General features: G+C 37.7%; 1 protein-coding gene across 6 annotated transcripts in view; it reads right to left on the bottom strand.

Moving 5' to 3' along the window:
• Positions 1-11590, bottom strand: part of LOC100765442 (fibronectin type III domain containing protein 3C1) — a 65912-nt gene extending 54322 nt beyond the window's left edge. For 2 of the 6 annotated variants that reach the window (XM_035450289.1, XM_035450294.1), the window contains exons 1-4: positions 11496-11590; positions 9750-9830; positions 1192-1308; positions 337-453 (exon numbers count right to left, since the gene is read on the bottom strand). In XM_035450289.1, the coding sequence (XP_035306180.1) occupies positions 337-453; positions 1192-1269 (195 nt within the window). In that variant the 5' untranslated portion in view covers positions 1270-1308; positions 9750-9830; positions 11496-11590. Of the gene's footprint in view, positions 1-336; positions 454-1191; positions 1309-9749; positions 9831-10946; positions 11424-11495 lie in introns of those variants that run through there. The other 4 variants (XM_035450290.1, XM_035450291.1, XM_035450292.1 and 1 more) reach the window with 4 other exon arrangements.
• Positions 11591-20164: the final 8574 nt, after the last annotated feature.

Genomic DNA, 20164 nt, shown 5'->3' with positions numbered 1-20164 from the left:
TAGATAATTATTTAATGGCATACTTTTTTTGTAAATCTATGGAAAAAGTCATTATTATCCCTTTGAATAATATTCAGGCCCCCTAATTATGGGGATTTCAAAATGCTCAAGGAGAAGAGTACAATTGGGTCAATGGGTACTTAGGAGAAATTCAATACCCCCTAGTAAGAGCAGGTCACTCCCCCACCCAAGTAAAGCTTAATGAAGGTCATAGAAAATAGGTGCATCGAGGTGGAAAGACATTATTCTCCTCTGCATCTGCTCCTAGAACAAAACCTCTACAAATAAACAAATCCCAGCAAATAAAATTTATCTGAAGGTAAAAGTCAGACATACTTGAGTCCAGTATTGGGGACAAGAAGTCCATGTGTTGTATATCTTAGGTTGAATCATGGTCTGTGAATAATGAGAATATGTTGCCATAGCATTGGGGTCCAGAGTCCAATTTTCCATCTAAAAAATGTAATTTTGATTACAAAACCATTTTATTTTTGTTATTTTTAGAAATAAAACTTACCATACACTAATAAAAAAATGAGCATCATTTTGACATTTTCATGTATGCATATATCTCAATCATTTCTGTCCATGTTGTTTTGCTAAAGTACCATCTTTGCTTTTTTTTTTTAATTCAAGAGACAAAACGCCTGTCATCTTTTTGCATTATGTATTAAGTTAGGCCTTCTACTGAGTCTATTAAAGGGGCAAATGCTAAATTTGAAGTACATTTTTTTTTCTTTCTAGAAACCAGTCTTACTCATAGAAGTCATTGCTATTCAGATACAATACTTTCAAATATTAGATAATTGAACTACTAACTGAATGAGCATTAAGGAATGCTAGTCTTCATTAGATCCACAATTTCAAAAGATATACCCTATGAAATTTTAGGTAGTAGAAACTTTACAATATAGGGCTAGGTCTTTCAAGTTGTGCTAAAGAGTATTAAAAAAGAAGGTAAACTAATTTAAAAGGAAATTTTATGTAGGATAAGCTAGTATTGAATGTCTTAAGTGATTTTCAAAAGGCCTACAAGGAAAATAACCAATGTTGAAAAGACAAAAAACAAAACAATGACAATAAGAAAAAAACTTTCCAAGTGACAAATAGTCTAAATGAAAACCAATGCCAGATTTTATAACATTTAAACCAGTTATAGTGCAAATAAAAAAGTAGCAAAATTTCTCTTACAGGATACGTGGGATCTCCATTGATAAATGGCACTGTCGGATATATTTCAGCAAGAATAGGTGGGAATTGATGTTCCATTGGGTCTAAAAAGGACTGACTTTCACATTAATTGATACTCTAAAAGAAAGAAACAAAGAAACAGAAACTTACAGATTAATTAAATGTAGTCAGAATCATGTTTTTAAATGACAAAGCAATATACTTCTGCGAAAATCCATCTTAATTTTCCTTTCTAGGAATGTTTGACTTAAGCAGAATTACATTAAGACATCATTTAAAGTAATCATTGTGATGTGGTAGACTTTGGGGAGCCCCTTTTGAGGGCCTTACCCTGCCTGGGGAGTGGGCTAGGGGCAGGTGGGATTTTGGGGGGAGGATGGGAGGGAGAGGGAGAAGGGATTGACAAGTGAAGCAAGCTTGTTCCTAATTTGAACTATAAAGGAATAAAAAATAAAGTAATCATTGATCTTCATAAATGACAGAACCAAGTATGGAGTTGGTGGTCTCTGCTTGATTGTTTTCACTTCATTAATGTGAAGTCAAAGATAGCTCACGAAACGACATAAATAAAGGGTTAGTTAAGCAACTCATTGGCTATTTGATCCACTTTACATCCAGCTCAAACAACTGATTTCCAATTTATGACATTAATTACAAATAATATTTTTAGATTGTAAAGATAGCTGTAAGAACTAATTAGTTCCCATTAATTATGTTAGAAATACAGAAATTTGCCTTAACTGTCTTGGACACTAAGCCAAACAGCTCAAACCTATTGCAAAATTTAAAACCAAACATTTAAACTTGTATTTCTTTCCTGATTGAAATATTTCATCTATCAATGACACCGAACAACAAAACAAACACTTAAGCAAAAACCAGAAAGGAAAATGTGATTACTTTCAAGTTAGAGAGCGAAGATGCTCAAGAGAGAACCTCTCTGTAATGAGGCAAGTCTTGAAATGAAGATCTTGTGACATAGAACTTTAGGAAAAGAACACTTCTATGTCATAATTTGTCGACATCATTTCCTTTGCAAGTTTTTTCTAAGTGCTCTTAGGAGACTTCTTATTTTTGAATATTGTTACCCCACAAAGTAGAGATAAGTGTTTGAAAAGAAAACTCTTTGGGAGTCATGAAGAAATCTGGATTGCATCTAGCAGGGAAAAACACACATTTGTTTAGGTTTGAGGGATAGTGAATAGTCACCTCTTTAAGAGCTTTCAAATGTCTCTCCAGGAGTGCCAAGAAATTTATAGTATTCTAAATCTCTCCTTTGTAATCAAGGTATTGGCTTAATTTAGGGCAAAACTCATTGTTCTGAGGTCTATTCTGATGGCTAGGTTGGTCAACTTAAAATATCATTTAAAAGCAGACTATCCCTCAACCCCTCTCCTATCTCTGTCTTTCCCTCCTTTCTCTCTTCCTCTCTTCTCTCCCCTTCTTTCCTTTTCTCCCCTCCCCTCGTGTTTCCTCTTTCCCATCTCCTCTCTTTCACTCCTTTTCTCTTCATCTCCTCTCTCTCCTTAATTTCCCTTCTTCCCTTCTCCTTTCTTTCCTTTTCTCCCTGACTTTCTCTCCTTCTCTTCTTTCTCACTCCATAATGTAGTAAATTTAATCAAAACTTCCAATAATTTGGTATAAGTAACCTTGAATTGATATCATTTACTATGTCACCACTGCTAGAATCTGTTGACTTGTGGATGCCATCTATATGCCAACAGATTCACAGTGGACAGACTGAGTGAGAGAACTACCCCAGTACAAATTGACAAAGGAGTTTTACTTGTTCTGAAATTATAATTGGTATCAGCTTCTCTAAAATAGAAACATCTGAAAACTCTTTTCCCATAACAAACATTATATGGGATTCAATTCCCCTTTTGGACTTTTAAACCTTTAAGTCTTATAGGTTAAGTTCCTTCTATTATGTAAGGAATCCAATTCCCTTTTACATCATGGGTAATGACCTGTGTTTTTCCCTTATAACTTGATCATTAATTTCATAATTAAAAATTAACTGTTAAACTCATGTTTAGATCTTCAATTTCTTAAAGATAGTATGACTATTTGGGGGCTGGAGAGATAGCTCAGAGGTTAAGAGCACTGACTGCTTTTCCAGAGGACCTCAGTTCAATTCACAACACCCACATGGCAACTCCAACCTTCTGTAACTCCAGATCCAAGTGATCTGATGCCCTATTCTGGCCTCCATGGGCACTAGGCAAGCACATAGTACACAGACAGACATATAGGTAAAATATTCACACACAGAAAATAAAATGCTATTGAAAATTTTAAGACACTATGGCTATTTACATAGCCACTGCCAAAATTTATGCATAACAATAACACCACAATTATTTTAATGAGGACACACTTATCCTTTTGAGCACATACAATAAAATACCAACAATCAAACTGTAACAGCTCTAAAACGGAATTTCCATAGTTATATCACCATTATTACAAACACAAGCGGACTAAATGAATGAGAATACACACTTTTCCTATCAATAACTTTAGTTTAACAACTGCTTTAAATACAGCTTTCATCCATTAGGTACAAGTAAGATAAATGAGAACACAATGAAGGACAATTTGACAAAGGTTTGGTTGTCAAGGATTTTTTTCTAGTATAGAGAATTTCTACGGTTGCTTCATTAAATACCTCTCATCCAACATAATCTATTTTCCACCTCATTAAGTTGGTCAATTAACTACTCTATAAGGTGAAGTACCTTTTTCAATGAAGCTTTTCTTCAATGAAGCTTTAATAGTTTTGCTTTTCAAAAGTCTCCTGAAAAAAATCCCAAGCTTCCATTTTTCTGTTCCATTTTTCTCACAAATTTACTATTATTCTGCTACTACTTTGTACTGTAATTGGCCTATGAATGTTAACTGAAACAGCTCTAAAGAATAAAAATGCCATGTCAGAAAAAGTACAATAATAGGGAGTGACATTTGTGCAACTACAAATCCCCTGAAATTCATTTCAATAAATTTACTACATATGAACAAAATTCATTAACTGTGGCCGAAATAAGGAATTACAAAACACAGAGGAACAATATGCTTTTCAGAAGAAGAAAAGGCTCTAGAAATTGATCAGAAAATGTTAAAGTAGACACATTCAGGCTTCTTAGCTGTTTTTATACTTTTAATTTCAAGGTGGTTCCAGAGTCATGAATTTTCAAATTCAGAAGTTCAGAAACTGTTACATTTAAAAAGTGCTGAGGCCTAATAATGTTGCAATACAGGATTTTTTTTTTTTTGCTTCTTACTACATAAATGTTGAAGCTAAACTATGTAAATAGACACATTTACCATAAACAGCAAATGCAGCAAAGGGAGGATCCCAAAGAGACATTCTGCCTTGGTAATTGCTACAGTTTAATTCAATGAATGATCTGATATCCACATTCATTGTTATTCTGCTGTAAGAAAATAAAGATATTTAAAATAGGCAGCTTTGGTATCTGAATCTGTGTCTGCTCTGACAACCAGAATGCTTCAGAAGTCACTTCTGAACACGTTATACTAGGCCATGTGTGAGTAATTTCAAAAGAAATACACGAACCTTAGACATTATTTTCAATTTCTGTTGAAAAGCAGAAAAATACATCTTACGTGAGTAACCTGATTAGGAACTGGTGCTTGTAAATACAGGTTGCTATGATTGGAAAGACTATATTTTTAAAGATTTTTTGGAATTTTTCTTTGCCCCAGGTTTGCAGTTTAAATTTATCTTTTAACTTTATATAAAGCACACTTTGTATTTCTTTGATAGCCATATTAATTATGCAAGGAATTGGTAGGACTTATTCAATCTTGGTGAATGAGAACAGGTGGTGCTAATATTTTAGTATTTTTGTTTTATGTCAGAGAAGGTAGGATTCTTTGTTTCACAGCAACGTCTGATGGTCAAAAGACCTGGGGTCAAATTCTTGCTTTGCCCCTTTTAGGCAAGTTCTGCTTTGTTTGTATTCTATACTGCTGAGTACTGAACAGGCACTTTAGAAATGCTGAATGAAGGCTGGACATTTTCACCTACAAATGCCCTACTCTGGTAGGAAATAACTGGAAAATAGCCCCAATTACAAAGTGTTCCAAATTAAATGCTCTATTTCCAAAGAAAAGAGCGTTTGCTAAACAACACAGCTTAATATATAAATGAATTATTACCTTGAGGATCACTGGTTTTCCCTGTGCGTAACATGAACAGATGTGCAAAGCTTCAAGTTAAAAAGGAAAAATTGCCAATTTATAGATAAAACCATTTCTGTAACAATAACTCAAGGAATTTGCTAATTTAAGTAGCTAATATCAGATAAATTTATTTTATTTAAATCAAAACATTAAAATTCTCTAACATTACCTCCTGAAAGTGCATTCCAACTACATTTTTCTCATGAATACAACAGCTGGCTCAGGAAACAGACTCTGAAGATGGCAACCTCGGGAATGATGCAAAATTACCAATGTTTTTTAGGTCTTCACTAAATAAGGGGACACAAAGAGGTCAATCCACATCAGATGACATAGCTGGAGCTTACCTCCAGGCTCCTGTCAAGTCAACCCTAGTACCTGTTTCAAAAGACCAGTTTAATTCTGAAGCCGAGGTTAAAGTCAACACCCAATGTAAGACAATGTTTACCAGATAGTAACTGTTATATGTCCCCATTTAAAAATGCATTGCACTTTGATTTATACATCATATTTATACAACATACTTATATTTATGAGTTACAACCATATGTTTTAATTCATGTAGCAAATCAACTCACATTGCCCATTACTTTAAAAACTTTCATAATTTCTTTAAGATGAGTATACTCATATTCCTTGTATTTTGAGATACATAACATATTATTACTAATTGTATTCATCCTTCTGTACACCATATTATTTTGCTACAAATGACTTCTCAGAGATTTGCAAGAAATTTAATAAAAGAAAACAATAAGGGGTTGGGGAGATGTCTCTGTGGGTAAAGTGCCTGGAGCACAAGCATGGCGACCTGAGGTCAGAGTCACAGCTCCCATGAGAAAGCAGGTGCAGAAGTGCATGCTTAGGGATCCAGCCCTTTGAGGATAGCAGGTGGATCCTTGGGGCTTGCTGGCTAACCAGTTTATCAATCTGGAAGCTGCAGGTTCAATCACAGAACCCGTCTCAAAAAAATAAGGTGGAGAGAGACTGAGAAAGGTACATCGCCCTCTGGTCTCCACATGTACCTTATTGTGTATGAGTGCACCTACATACACTCATGTACACATACCTATACATCACACACACACACGCGCACACACACACACACACACACACACACACAAGAAGACAAACATTAAAAATAGTTGAAACAGAAATAATAATAACAGAAAGTGCATAGTTCCTTCAGTACATGCTAAACACCATTCTAAGCATTATTCACATATAAACCCATCTAATCCTTACAATAGCACATGAAGTAGGCTTTGTATTATCCTGTATTATGTACTGAGTGTCTAACATGTGACTGTCATATGCCTGATATTGTGTGGAAACAGGGAAATGCACAGTATTTTCTATTGCCATGCACCTGTCTGCCTGGAAGTTTCAAGGCGTAAATTCTTTTGGGGAAGGGTGTTTTTGTTCTTCCTTGGCTGCCTCCTCCTGTTCCTCTCTTGCTCCTCCTTCTTTGCAGTGCTGAGGGTCAAAGCCAGGGTCTTGAACATATTGAGCAAGTGGTCTACCATTGAGCTACATTCCAAGCTCAGACAAAGGGTGTTTAGAAATAAGACAAAATAACACAGTGTAAGAATTTCATGATTTCTCAATTTTGTTATGTCCACAAAATCTGGTGGCCAAAACAGAATTGACTTAAGATCAGTTCCTTTCCAGTCTATCTTCTAACCCAGTTTACCTTGCAATCTATCTATCTATCTATCTATCTATCTATCTATCTATCTATCTATCTATCTATCTATCTATCATCTATCTATATTATTACTTAATCCATCCACACGAGACTGTGTGGTCTTAACTTTGGATTTGCACTCTTGCATAATGCCCATTAAAATTGCTTTCCAATCTGCAGGTCTCAGAGGTGAACATACTATATCCTCATATATTAATAAAGAGTAATGCTGGTAATACATCTAAAACAAAGTATTAAATTTGCAAATAAATGTGTATGTGGCAAATAAATGGCATCTACCTGCTTGCCTAGAAGTTGCTTTTTTTAAAAAAATTAAAAGCATGATTTATTTATTCTCGTTTATTTATGAGTGTTTTGCTTATGTGTATGTATGTGCACTGCATGTGTGCCTAGCACCCACAGAGGTCAGAAGATGGGGCAGATTCCCAGAACTGGAGTTTTGGATGGTTGTGAGTCCCTATGTAGGCGATAGGAACTGAACCTAGGTCCTTTGTAAGCACAAGTGCTCTTAACTGCTGAGCCATCTCTCCAGCCTTAGCTAAAAGTTCCTTAAGAATTCCCATGTCTTATGGCTTTTGCATTCATTGCATTGATTTGGACTCAGTGTGTTATAAAACAACAAAAAAGAAAGAACATCATGAAGTGTAAGAGGGGACTGGGGACCGTTAGAGTGTAGCAGGGGTTGGTTATGATCAAAATACATTGCATACAAGTATGAAATCCCCCAAGAACAAAACAATATTAAAAAAGAATTCTAGTGTCTTACTACTCTTTCAGTATACTTTAACTTAATTCATTTTTCCCTTAAATACTAGCATTCAAAATTCAAGAACTAAAGAACTTCCAAACAAACAAAAAGCTATGTGCAGCATGTATCCAACAGCAGCTAGTAGTTTTCTGTGCATATACATATACACAGAAAATAGATTGGACACAAATATAGTTGAACTTTACCAGTGGCTGACTCTGGTTGGGTGGTGTGACAAGTGACTTATATTTTTAAAATTTATTTGACTTTTAACATTTAAACACAGGCATAAAAGGGGAAAAGGAGAGCGAAAACCTAGGATCAATGTGCATTTCTACAACATGTATTGAAATATCAAAATCAAGATCCCTCCTGGTACTTTTCCATCCCCCATTCATGGGTATGTGTGCTGGGGGAGGAAACTCAAGGTTGAAGTAATGATTTTAAAGACAAATATAAATAAGAATTGAAGCATCACTCAAGTAGATGAGCATATATAGTTTTTATACAAAATGCCTATGGAAAAATAGCAAATAAATAAACTTGAGAGGCTAGACAAATATTTAAAATATTGATCAATTTTGGGTTATTAATGGAAACCAAGGATGTATAAAATGCCAATCTGGTGTTCTGAGGTCTATGATAAAAATCAGTCATATTCTTCACAAAACATCTCTTGGTGTCACTACCAGATAGAGACTATGGGAATGGATGGTAATTGGGCTGTCTTAGAATGGCTTTTTTAACTCCAAAGTTTCTTCATTAAGAAATCTTTGTTACATTTTAAAGATAATGCCTCCAATAGAAGCCAAAACTACAAATGCCAGTCATAATTGAGAAATTATGTTTAGCTTTGGCAATGGTCAGTGAGGTCATATGTTGTGTGTGTCCTTCCTGGACAGACTCAAGATTCAGGATTTGAATGTTGTCTCCTTTTGACAAAATAAATGATACTTTCTGGTAAACGAATTTTGAAGAATTAAGATGTTACAAATTATTAGAGTAAGATCTCTATGAACATATTTCACTTTGTCTGATACTCCTATTTGAAATTATTTTAACAGCAAAACCCCACGAAGAGCGCAACCTTTCTTATCATAGAACAAGATTTTATCATTAAAAGGCTGATTTTTAAATACCACTTATTCTTTAATTTTTGATAATCTACTGAATTTATGCTCTCAAATTATCATTAAGAATCATATTGTGCTGGGCATCAAAAAGCATGATCAAAATAGAATATCTTAAATTATACATTTCAAAAATCTGAACTTTTACATAAATTACTTTTAATTGTTGAATCTTTTAAGCAGAAAAGTGACTCACTTTATCAAAGTAATAGAGAATGTTTAAAAGGTTTAAATATGTCTTTTTAACTTCTATAATCCACTAGTGTAATTACAAAAGAATGAGAATTTGTGATAAATCTGCTTTCATTTTGAGGTGAAAATATTGGGGATAGTGTTAAACTCTAATTCTAAATCACAGCAAAACAAAGGACAGCAAAGAAAACTGAATTGAACACACAAACAAGAAACTTCTATTGAGTGAAGATTTGCGAGTCTGTGAAAGCTTGAATATCTAATCAGAAGACCATTATAAATTTACTTTTCCTCAAGTATTTCCAGGATAAATTTCATTATGAACTGCAATTGCAATTTATATTACAGTTCCAATATAATAGAAAGGAAAATGAGACTTCGTTTTCCTGGTCAATTTAATTTTACTGGAATAGGGCACAAGGAGTTTTGCCTAGAGCTTAAAACTGGATTTGAGGTCCTAGGAGGTAAGGATTGTATTAGTGGGCAGAGAGCAATTTAAAATAAGAGGTGATACTGGTTTTACAATCAGGGCTTCAAGGGCTTAATAAGTCAGTGCAGTAAAGATACTTACTTACTCTGCTAAAATCTGGCGCTCAGCACAGATGAGCTGCATGGAGCCACACCGGTCTGGAAAGATTTCAACACAGGCTTGCTTTGGGGTGGACACAAAAACAGGTGGAAAAAGTTCACTTAAAGCTATGCTTTACAATTTTGCCATTCAGGTTTCTACTTACTGATGAATGAGAAAGTCGTTAGTAGGAACTTCTCAAATAAAAATATTCTCAGGAGACAAACTAGCTTTAAATTGCCATTATTTGTGAACATTTTATGCCTTGATGAGTGATTAAAGTTAACATATATTCCAGTTGTGGAGAAAGACATGAGCACGCATTTTTGAGAACTAATTTTTCTGTTCTTTCCAGAACAAACAAACAAACAAAAAGAGAAGGTAACAAAATATAATTGTGGTGGTCATTTACAAAAATAAACCATGAAAGCTCCCTGGTATGTCTGCTACTCACTCTATAAGGCACAGCTATTACTTTAAGAGTCGTATTTCAAGTATATTCATTATGTGGAATGTCAAAGCATGGGGGTTGGAGTGCGCCAGAGCCTGGCAACGCACAGGGAACGTTGGTACTGGTACTGGTACTGCGCCGAGTCCAGCCCTGAGGTAGCAAAAAGGTTGATTTCCCCGTCTCAGGTGTTTAAGTTTTGAATCAATGTTTAAGTTTCGTGATCCCTTTTGATCTGTCACAATACTGAGAAATTTCTTACTAATTTCTTAAATGAATTCAGCATCAACACAAGCCTTTGAAAATAATTAATTTGTTCTTTCGTTACATAGACAAAATTCGGGCCGAAAATTTCCAACTGTATGTGCCACCGGGAAGGAGCCAGACAACTTGATTCTGAGTATTTCATAAGGCACCCCATTCAAGCAAGCAAGCAAGCAAGCAAGCAAGCAACGATAATAGCAACGATAATAAGATAGGTAGAAAACACAAGGACATTGCCAGTTAGTTTACTTTTAAGCTTTGGAAAAGTTTACATCCACGAAAATAATACCCTCAAGGCGCGATACAAAAATTGCAGATATAAAACAAAACACTAATGATTTCAAAACAGTCTCTCCACCCTAAGCCATAAATACTTATCCCTTAGGTGGCTAAATAAATGATGCCCAGCTCAGGGCAATCCTCTTGTGCACTTTCCTCAAGGAATCGAAATTTCTCCCCTCAATAAAGCAAGCACCTAGTTCACTTACCAGTCAATGTATAACGAAAAAGAAATGAAAAAAAAAAGCACTGGACAAAATTAGACAAGATTTTCTGCAAAGCGTTCACAGAGAGTAGGAGCTCCAAATTCTGTGACTAATTGCACATAGAAAAGTATAGTTCCTGCACAGTCAAGGAGCATAGAGCTAAGCAGATACAAAAATGCTTCTTCAAAAGCGTCACTCTTCATTCAGGTACTTCTCGATCTGATTTCCGATAGTAAGAGAATCAGCTACAGCGGCCAATTCAAGATTAAGAAAGATAAAAAGACTGAACTGGAAAACAGTCACAAATACAAAGACAAACAGGGGAAGCTAAGCGAAGAAAGACAGAACTGGCGGGACCTATGGGGCCGACCGCCGGACGTGAGGCACTGGTGAGCGTTGGAAGGTCCATGCGGCTACAACGGTTGGCGGGGATCGCTCCTTTTACATGGTCTGAAAGCCCAGATGTAGGAGGAACTTTTGGTGTCCTTTTCGCCCTCCCCCCATTCCCGATCCCAAACTCAGAAACTCTTCCCTCCAAAAATATCCCCTCACCTCCTTGAGCCGGCCCCAGCAGCCTTGAAACCCTATCCATCAGCATCCCAGCAACAGGCAATCCAGCCTTCGGGCTGCTGGCCACGCCTCTCCCCGCCCCCTCGCCCCTCCCTCGTCGCCTCGTGCTCCTCGCCCCGTTCCATCCGGTCACCACCGCACCGTCCGTGCCCCTTCGGCGCGCACCCGGGCTGCTCACGCCCCCTTGGCGGGGCGGTCAGCCCGCGTCTCCAAAGACGCCAACAGCCGTTGTGGGGGAGAAGAAAGGCACAAAGTTAGGAGCTACAGCAGCAGCTGTTCCGAGCCCAAAGACTGAGAGGGGAGGGGTGAGAAAAAAAAGTGACAGGAAAAGAAAAACAAGAGTAGCTGCGGGCCTGCGCCCCCCGCTGTCGACGCAGCAGGGTCACAGGCCCACGGCCCCAGGAGGGTACAAACAGACTAACCAGGCCACCAGGTCAGGGGAAAGGGAGGGAGGGGGCGGGGACTGGCCGTGGCTCCTTGACCGCCCCTCTCACCCGGTGCTGACAAAGATCCCATTCTTTTCTATTATCCCGGTTGGGTCTTCTCTGTCCTTTAAGCCCCTGAGCTTTTCCGAAAGCCCTGGACCTCATTGCTATAGTGTGCAAGCAACAAGTTATTTCAGGAACAACTGGGAGTGGTGGACTGAGCACTCCTAGATTTCAACATCTGAGGTCTGCGAGGGGCACAGAACGACCTCTGCTTCTGAGCTCTGGACAGAACGAAGTGAGGCCAAGTGAGTGCCAGGCTGGGTGCAAGGGAGCTCCCTGAAAGACTTGCCACCTCCATCCACCCCACCCCATCCCTAGGGGAGGAATGCTAGGCACCAAACTTTGTCTATTTGTCCTTCTCTTGTCCCTTTGGTATTCTTCACTAGGTCTCTTAATCTGAGCCCGAGAACTCAAGAGTGACTGTGCAGTGGCTCTCATTTTCTTGGCCAAGGTCTGTCTGTTGAGAGAGGTTCCCATTCCCAAATCTAGATAGTTTGGAGCCTACTGAGACTCTGCAGGCGGTCCTTAGCCGTTCCCAGATCTGTCCCGCACAGCTGCCAGCCTCTGTAGCCTGGCTTTCTGAAAGGGGGTTAAAACTCATCGATGGACATCAAAGGACATTGACTCAGTGCGTGTCTCTCCCCCACCCCCCAAGCCCGGGAATGGAAAGCCATTGCTCGGAGTTCTTTCATATGAGGGCCTTTTACCTCTTTGTATACTACGCTATTCACTCATTTGCGCAATCGTGGGACCGGCCAACCTTTTCTTCCGTTCTCTTGAGAGATTAGCACTCCCAATTTGCAAACCTATCTCCTTGGCCATTTTATTGTGTGGATTCTGTTTCGTAAGGGTCTGTGGCAGCTGCGGCCCCAAAGTGAAAGGGTCCAGAAGAGGAAATTGCTGAATCATAGGATTGGACACAAGCGTTCTCTAACAAAAGAATTTGTGAGGGGAGAGGGCAGGGGCACTTATAAAATACTATAACTCACAAAGAGCAGTGTGGCCAGGCTCCCTCTCCACCCCCCATCCCTGTCATCTCCAATAAGAGGATTTGAAAATTTCCCTAGCCTGGCTAGGGCCAGAGTAAACAAACTGTCCTTAAGAGTTGTAGAGATGCTAATGTCTGACAGGAGATAAGTGCCAGGAGCCCAGATTGGGATATGGTGATTTTCAGAGAGAGGTTCAGTCAATTCAATTCAGTTCAGCTGCCTTATATTTTAGAGCTGTTTGATGCTGGCATCAGACAGAAAGGAGTACATTCCTCACTTCCTAAAATGAGGCAGTCTGGGGGGACTGGGGGACTATGTGTGGGGGTAGCAAGGATTGAAGACATCAGACAAGCAAGACAGCTCTGTGGAATGGAGTGGGAACTACCTGTCTCAAACCAAGGTAAGACTAGTGCAAAAAGAGACAAGGAACAATGAAGAACAAAGTGAGCTCCCAGAGAGTTGGGCGGAACTTGAAAATTAGGAACCGGAAGCTAGCAGGGAAGTTAAGGGGATCTTCAGATTTAAGTTCCCATAGGAACCAATCTATAAGATCCAGGGGGCAGAAACAACAAGTGACTGGAAGAGACTGAACAGGCTAAGGACTCGAAAGAAAATGACTTGACTGTTGTAACTTAGAAGATAGAATGTGTGAATCATTAAATCATTCAAATATCTCACTGACGGAAGTAGCGAAGGCCAGTGGGTGAAAGACCTTGTTCTCTAGTGGCAAGATGGGTCTCCTGACTATCAGCATTGTGCTGTTCTCCACTTACACATTCACGGTGTGTAGGGCACAGAGGCCCACGTTTCAATTCGCAGCCCTTCCGTGTGCCTGGTTGAGGACTGAGGAGGGGCTAGGGCCATGTCTTAATAAGATTTCTATCCCTTTCATGATCTAGTTTCACTGACTCAATAGTAAAGTAAGAAATTCTGCTTAGTGGCTTGCTGAGTGTTGTTTTTATCAGTATATGTGACCTGAGACACTTTAGTTGCACAGGCATTTGAAAGCTCACAGAGAGATAGATCGCTTATTCACCAGGACTTACTACTTAAAGGAATGCAGTTTAGGTCTGGGCAACTAAGAAACAGAGAATTTCAAAAAGTAGTATGTAGAGATCATATACCGGAAATACCTTTGTCAAAGCTTAGTGGTTAAGTTGAGCCTAAGTAACTCAATAACCAAAAACTTAGAGGCCGGCAGTACTCGATCTTAGCAAATAGTGACATCCTACAAATAGACACACATGCCGCCTCTCTTTAATAGGACTTGGGTTGGACTTCTGGAAATGTGAGCCTTATTCCAAACCATTTTATAAACAGCAACGTTACCGACAGGAAATGTGTGGCAAAGGAGAGTTAAAGAATGCTCTCAAATTACTATCAAACTACAGAATAAAAAAACCAAGATAATTCTTAAGTGTAAACATGCATCCAAAGAACAAATAAGCATTGTGTGGCATTTGTTTTTTTTCTTTCTTTTTAAATTTGTTTTCTTTTTTTGAGACAGGGTTTCTCTGTGTAACAGTCTTGGCTGTTCAGGGACTCAATTTGTAGATCAGGCTGGCTTTGAACTCACAGAAATCTGCCTGCTTCTGGATTAAAGGTGTGTGCCACTACTGGCTATTTATTTCCTTTTTTTTTAAAGCATGTATAACAACTTTTTGGCTTTGTTTTTGAGACAAAGTTTACACTGTAAACCAGTGTGGCCTGGAATTTACTATGCAGCCCAGGTTGGCAATGAACTCTCCATAATCCTCCTGCCTCTGCCTCTAGAGTGGTAGATTACAGATGTGAGCCTATGATAGGCTTTCAACAGCTTGTTTAGGATTTTCACTGCAGCAGTATGGTTACTACAAAAAGGAACAGAGCAATGGTAAAGATGTGTCAGGTTGAATCTGGAGGAGACTTCATGTAGCAGATTTAGTACAAATTGTTATTTGTGACAACTAAATTCAGGGATCTTACTGCACTTAATAGTAGTTGCTTTAAAAAGCATATCATAATCCAATCCATATTTGAAAGTATTTATAGCCCAATGTCAGGTAATTTAGAAAGGAATATGAAAATTACAAACTGAAATTATTCTTATTTGGGCATTACCTCAATTTTTTAAACTGGGAAGAATTTTTCTAGTTTTATTGAGGTATAAAGACAATAGAATTTTGTATTTATTACTTTTCATTGCTGCTATAGATTACTTGAATTCACAACTTAATAGAAAAGAACAGACTTATTTTAGCTCATGGTTTCAGGAGACTTGGCCCTTTATGTGTAGAGAGTATGGCAGAGCAGACTAATTGGTAGCATGGTGCCAGAGAAATTGATATTATGGTGACCCATAAGGAGGAAGGGAGGGAGAGAGAATGAATGGGCATGAATATTTGAGTATGCCCTGTTAGCCAGCTTTCTCTTTCATTCCCTTTGATTCCAACTGGGCTGAGGACCTGAAGACGTGATGCTATCCCTGTGGAGGGTATATTTTCTCCGGAAATGGCTTCACATTCATTCTTAGAAGTGTGCTTTACTAATTTCCCAGGCACTTCTTAAACCAACTAAGTAGATGAATCATCATTATCTATGACAAAACTATATGTCTTTGAGGTATATAATGCAATCTTTTGACATTCCTATATACTGTGAAGACATCCACAATACCCTCACATGGTTACCATTTGTGTGACCATGGTGAATGTGTAAATATTACAAGTACATTATAAATCATTAATTACAGTCACATTGTAATCCTTTATCATTATTTGTCTGTTACCTTACCCTTGATCTGCTAACCTCAATTCTACTCAGCATTTATGAGTTTGATTTTTCAAAATCCACATATCAGTGAAATCGGGCAGCATTTGTCTTTCTGGGTCTGAATAATATTTCATGACTTGTATGTAATATACACATGTAATAGCAGTTTGCTTTATCTGTTAACTGATAGGTTGTTTCCATGTCTTGGCTATTGTGGCTGATTTTTCGATGATCTTGGGAGTGCAGATATCTTCATGAGGTGCTAATTTCGTTTCCTTTTGGACATACTCCTAGAAGTAGGTTTCCTGGATCATATCTTGTTTCTATTTTTAGTGTCTTGAGTAACTTCTATGTTTATTTTCCATGATGTGTTAATTTACCTTCCCACCAACAATTATAAGGTTTCCTATTTCTCCACATGGCTAATAGCACTTGTTATCTTTTGACTTTTGATAATAGCCATCCTAATAGATGTGACGCGGTATTTCATTGTAGTCTTGATTTGCTTTCCTGTGATGATGAATAATGCTAGTCCATTTATGAGCCTATTGGCCATTTGTGTGTTTTCTTTGAAAAATATCTAAAGTCTTCCACCTATTTTTAATAAGTGGGCTATTGGTAGTTTTAAATATATATTTTAATATATATATTTTAAAATTAAATATTTGATATGAGTTGTAACATAGTTTGGATATTAGCTCCGTATTGGATACATGATTTGAAAATACTTTTTCCTGTATTATCTATTGTCTTTTAATCTTGTTGATTGTTTACTGTGCAGAATGTTTTAGTTTGATGTAATCTTACATATCTCCTTATGCTTTTTTTTTTTTTTTGCTGTGGTTCTAGTGTCATATCCAAAGATCACTGCTAACCCTAATGCTATGGATTTTTTTGTATTTTTTTATTAGTTCAAATTAGGAGCAAACTTGTTTCACATGTCAATCCCTTCTCCCTCTCCCTCCCCTCCTCCCATCCCTCCCCCTCCCCCTAACCTACCCCCTACCCCATCCACTCTCCACTCCCCTGGCAGGGTAGGGCCCTCAATGGGTATATGCCCAAGAGAGGAATTACTGGATCTTGAGGTAGACTGATTCCCATTTTTCTGAGCAACTGCCATACTATTTCCAAAGTGGTCTTACAAGTTGGCTCTCCCACCAGCAATGGAGGAATGTTCCTTTTTCTCCACATCCTCTCCAGAATAGATTTTCATTGGTGTTTTTTATTTTAGCCATTCTGACAGGTGTGAAGTGGTATCTCAGAGTTGTTTTGAGTTGCATTTCTCTGATGGCCAAGGATTTTGAGCACTTTCTTTAGTGTCTTTTAGCCATTTCAGATTCTTCTGTTGTGAATTCTCTATTTAGTTCGGCACCCCACTTTTTAATTTCATTGTTTGGTATTTTGGTGGCTAGCTTTTTGAGTTCATTGTATATTTTAGAAATCAGCCCTCTGTCAGATGTGGGGTTGGTGAAGATCTTTTCCCATTCTGTGGGCTGTCGTTTTGTCTTACTGACTGTGTCCTTTGCCTTACAGAAGTTTCTCAGTTTCAGGAGGTCCCATTTATTAATTGCAGATCTCAATGTCTGTCCTACTGGTGTAATGTTCAGGAAGTGGTCTCCTGTGCCAATTTGTTCAAGGGAATCTCCCAATTTCACTTCTAGAAGATTCAGTGTGTCTGGATTTATGTTGAGATCTTTGATCAATTTGCACTTAAGTTTTGTGCATGGTAATAGATATGGATCTATCTGCAATCTTCTGCATGTTCGAATCCAGTTGTGACAGCACCATTTGTTGAAGATGCTATCTTTCTTCCATTGTATAGATTTAGCATCTTTGTAAAAAATAAGATGTTCATAGGTGTGTGGGTTAATATCAGGGTTTTCAATTCGATTCCATTGGTCATACCAAGTTGTTTTCAGAACTATGGCTCTATAATAGATCTTGAAGTCAGGGATGGTGATGCCTCCAGAAGATTCTTTATTGTACAGAGTTGTTTTGGCTATCCTGGGTTTTTTGTTTTTCCATACAAAGTTGAGAAATGTTCTTTTAAGGTCTGTGAAGAACTGTGTTGGGATTTTGATGGGGATTGAGTTGAATCTGTAGATTACTTTTGGCAAGATTTCCATTTTTACTATGTTGATCCTGCCTATCCAAGAGCATGGGAAATCTTTCCATTTTCTGGTATCTCCTTTAATTTCTTTCTTTAAAGATTCAAAGTTCTTACTGTACAGATCTTTCACTTTTTTGGTTAGTGCTACCACAAGATATTTTATGTTGCTTGTGGATATTGTGAAGGGTGATGTTTCTCTGATTTCTTTCTCATTGGATTTATCATCTGTATATAGTAGAGCTACTGATTTTTTGAGTTAATTTTGTATCCTGCTACTTTGCTGAAGGTATTTTTCAGCTGCAGGAGTTCCCTGGTAGAGTTTTCCAGATCACTTATGTAGACTATTATATCATCTGCAAATAGTGAAAGTTTGACTTCTTCCTTTCCAATTTGTATCCCATTTATCTCCTATTCTTGTCTTATTGCTCTAGCTAGAACTTCAACTACAATAGTGAAGAGATATGAAGAGAGTGGACAGCCTTGTCTTGTTCCTGATTTTAGAGGAATCACTTTGAGTTTCTCTCCATTTAGTTTAATGTTGGCTGTTGGTTTGGTATATTGCTTTCATCATGTTTAAATATGTTCCTGTTATTCCTGTTCCCTCCAAGATCTTTATCAGGAAGGGATGTTGGATTTTGTCAAAGGCTTTTTCAGCATCTAGTGAGATGATCATGTAGGTTTTCTTTTTCAGTTTGTTTAAATGGTGGATTACATTGATGGATTTTCATATGTTGAACCATCCTTGAATCCCTGGGATGAAGCCATCTTCATCATAATGGATGATTTTTTCTGATGTGTTCTTGGATTTGATTCACCAATATTTTGTTGAGTATATTTGCATCTATGTTCATGAGAGATATTGGTCTGAAGTTCTCTTTTGTTGTTGTATCTTTGTGTGGCTTGGGCATTAAAGTGGTTGTAGTCCCGTAAAAAGAGTTTGGCAATGTCCGGACTGCCTCTATTGTGTGGAACAATTTGAGGAGTACTGGTATTAGCTCTTGTTTGAATTTCTGGTAGAATTCTGCAATGAAGCCATCTGGCCCTAGGCTTTTTTTGTTTGGGAGGCTTTTGATGACTGCTTTTTATTTCATTAGGGGTTATAGGTCGATTTAAACTGCTTATCTGTTCTTGGTTTAATTTTGGTAAATGATATCTATCCAGAAAACTGTCCATTTCCTTTAGATTTCAAATTTTGTGGAGTACAGGTTTTCAAAGTATGACCTGATGATTCTTTGGTTTTCCTCACTGTTCGTTGTTATATTCTTCTTTCCATTTCTGATTTTGTTAATTAGCATGGTCTCTCTCTGACTTTTGGTTAGTTTGGATAGAGGTTTGTCTATCTTGTTGATCTTCTCAAAGAACCAACTCTTTGTTTCATTGATTCTTTGTAATGTTTTCCTAGTTTCTACTTTATTGATTTCAGCCCTCAGTTTATTTCCTGGCCTCTACTCCTCCTGGGTGAGTTTGCTTCTTTTTGCTCTAAAGCTTTCAGTTGTTCTGTCAATTCTCTAGTGTGACTTTTCTCCAGTTTCTTCATGTGGGCACTTAGTGCTATGAACTTTCCTCTTAACACTGCTTTCAGAGTCCCATAAGTTTGGGTATGTTGTGTCTACATTCTCATTAAATAGGAAGTCTTTAATTTTTTTTATCTTCCTCAACCCAGGAATGGTGAAATTGGGTGGTGTTCAATTTCCATTAGTTTGTGGGTTTTCTGCAATTTGTATTGCTCTTGAATTTTAGCGTTAAAGCATGGTGATCTGATAAGATACAGGGGGTTAATTCAATTCTTTTGTATCTGTGGAGGTTTGCTCTTTTTGCCAACTATATGGTCAGTTTTAGAGAAGGTGCCATGTGGCGCTGAGAAGAAGATATATTCTTTTGTGTTTGGATGGAATGTTCTATAGATATTTGTTAAACCCAGTTGGGTCATAACTTCTGTTAGATCCTTTGTTTCTTTTTTAAGTTTCTGTCTGGTGGTCCTGTCTAGTGGTGAAAGCAGGGTGTTGAAGTCTCCTACTATAAGTGTGTGGGGTTTTATGTGTGGTTTGAGCCTTAGTAATGTTTCTTTTACAAATGTGGGTGCCTTCATATTTGGGACATAGATGTTCAGGATTGAGACTTCATCTTGATGGACTTTTCCTGTGATTAATGCCCTTCTTCATCTCTTTTGTTTGATTTTAGTTTGAATTCTAATTTGTTAGATATTAGGATCGCTACACCAGCTTGTTTCTTGGGCCCATTTGATTGGAAAATCTTTTCCCAACCCTTTACTCTGAGGTAATGCCTGTTTTTGAAGTTGAGGTGTGTTTCTTG

This window comes from Cricetulus griseus, chromosome X (genome assembly GCF_003668045.3).
Source record: "Cricetulus griseus strain 17A/GY chromosome X, alternate assembly CriGri-PICRH-1.0, whole genome shotgun sequence".
Taxonomy (NCBI): Eukaryota; Metazoa; Chordata; class Mammalia; order Rodentia; family Cricetidae; genus Cricetulus; species Cricetulus griseus.
The sequence above is the reverse complement of the archived record's forward strand: the minus strand, read 5'-3'. Positions and strand labels throughout refer to the sequence as shown.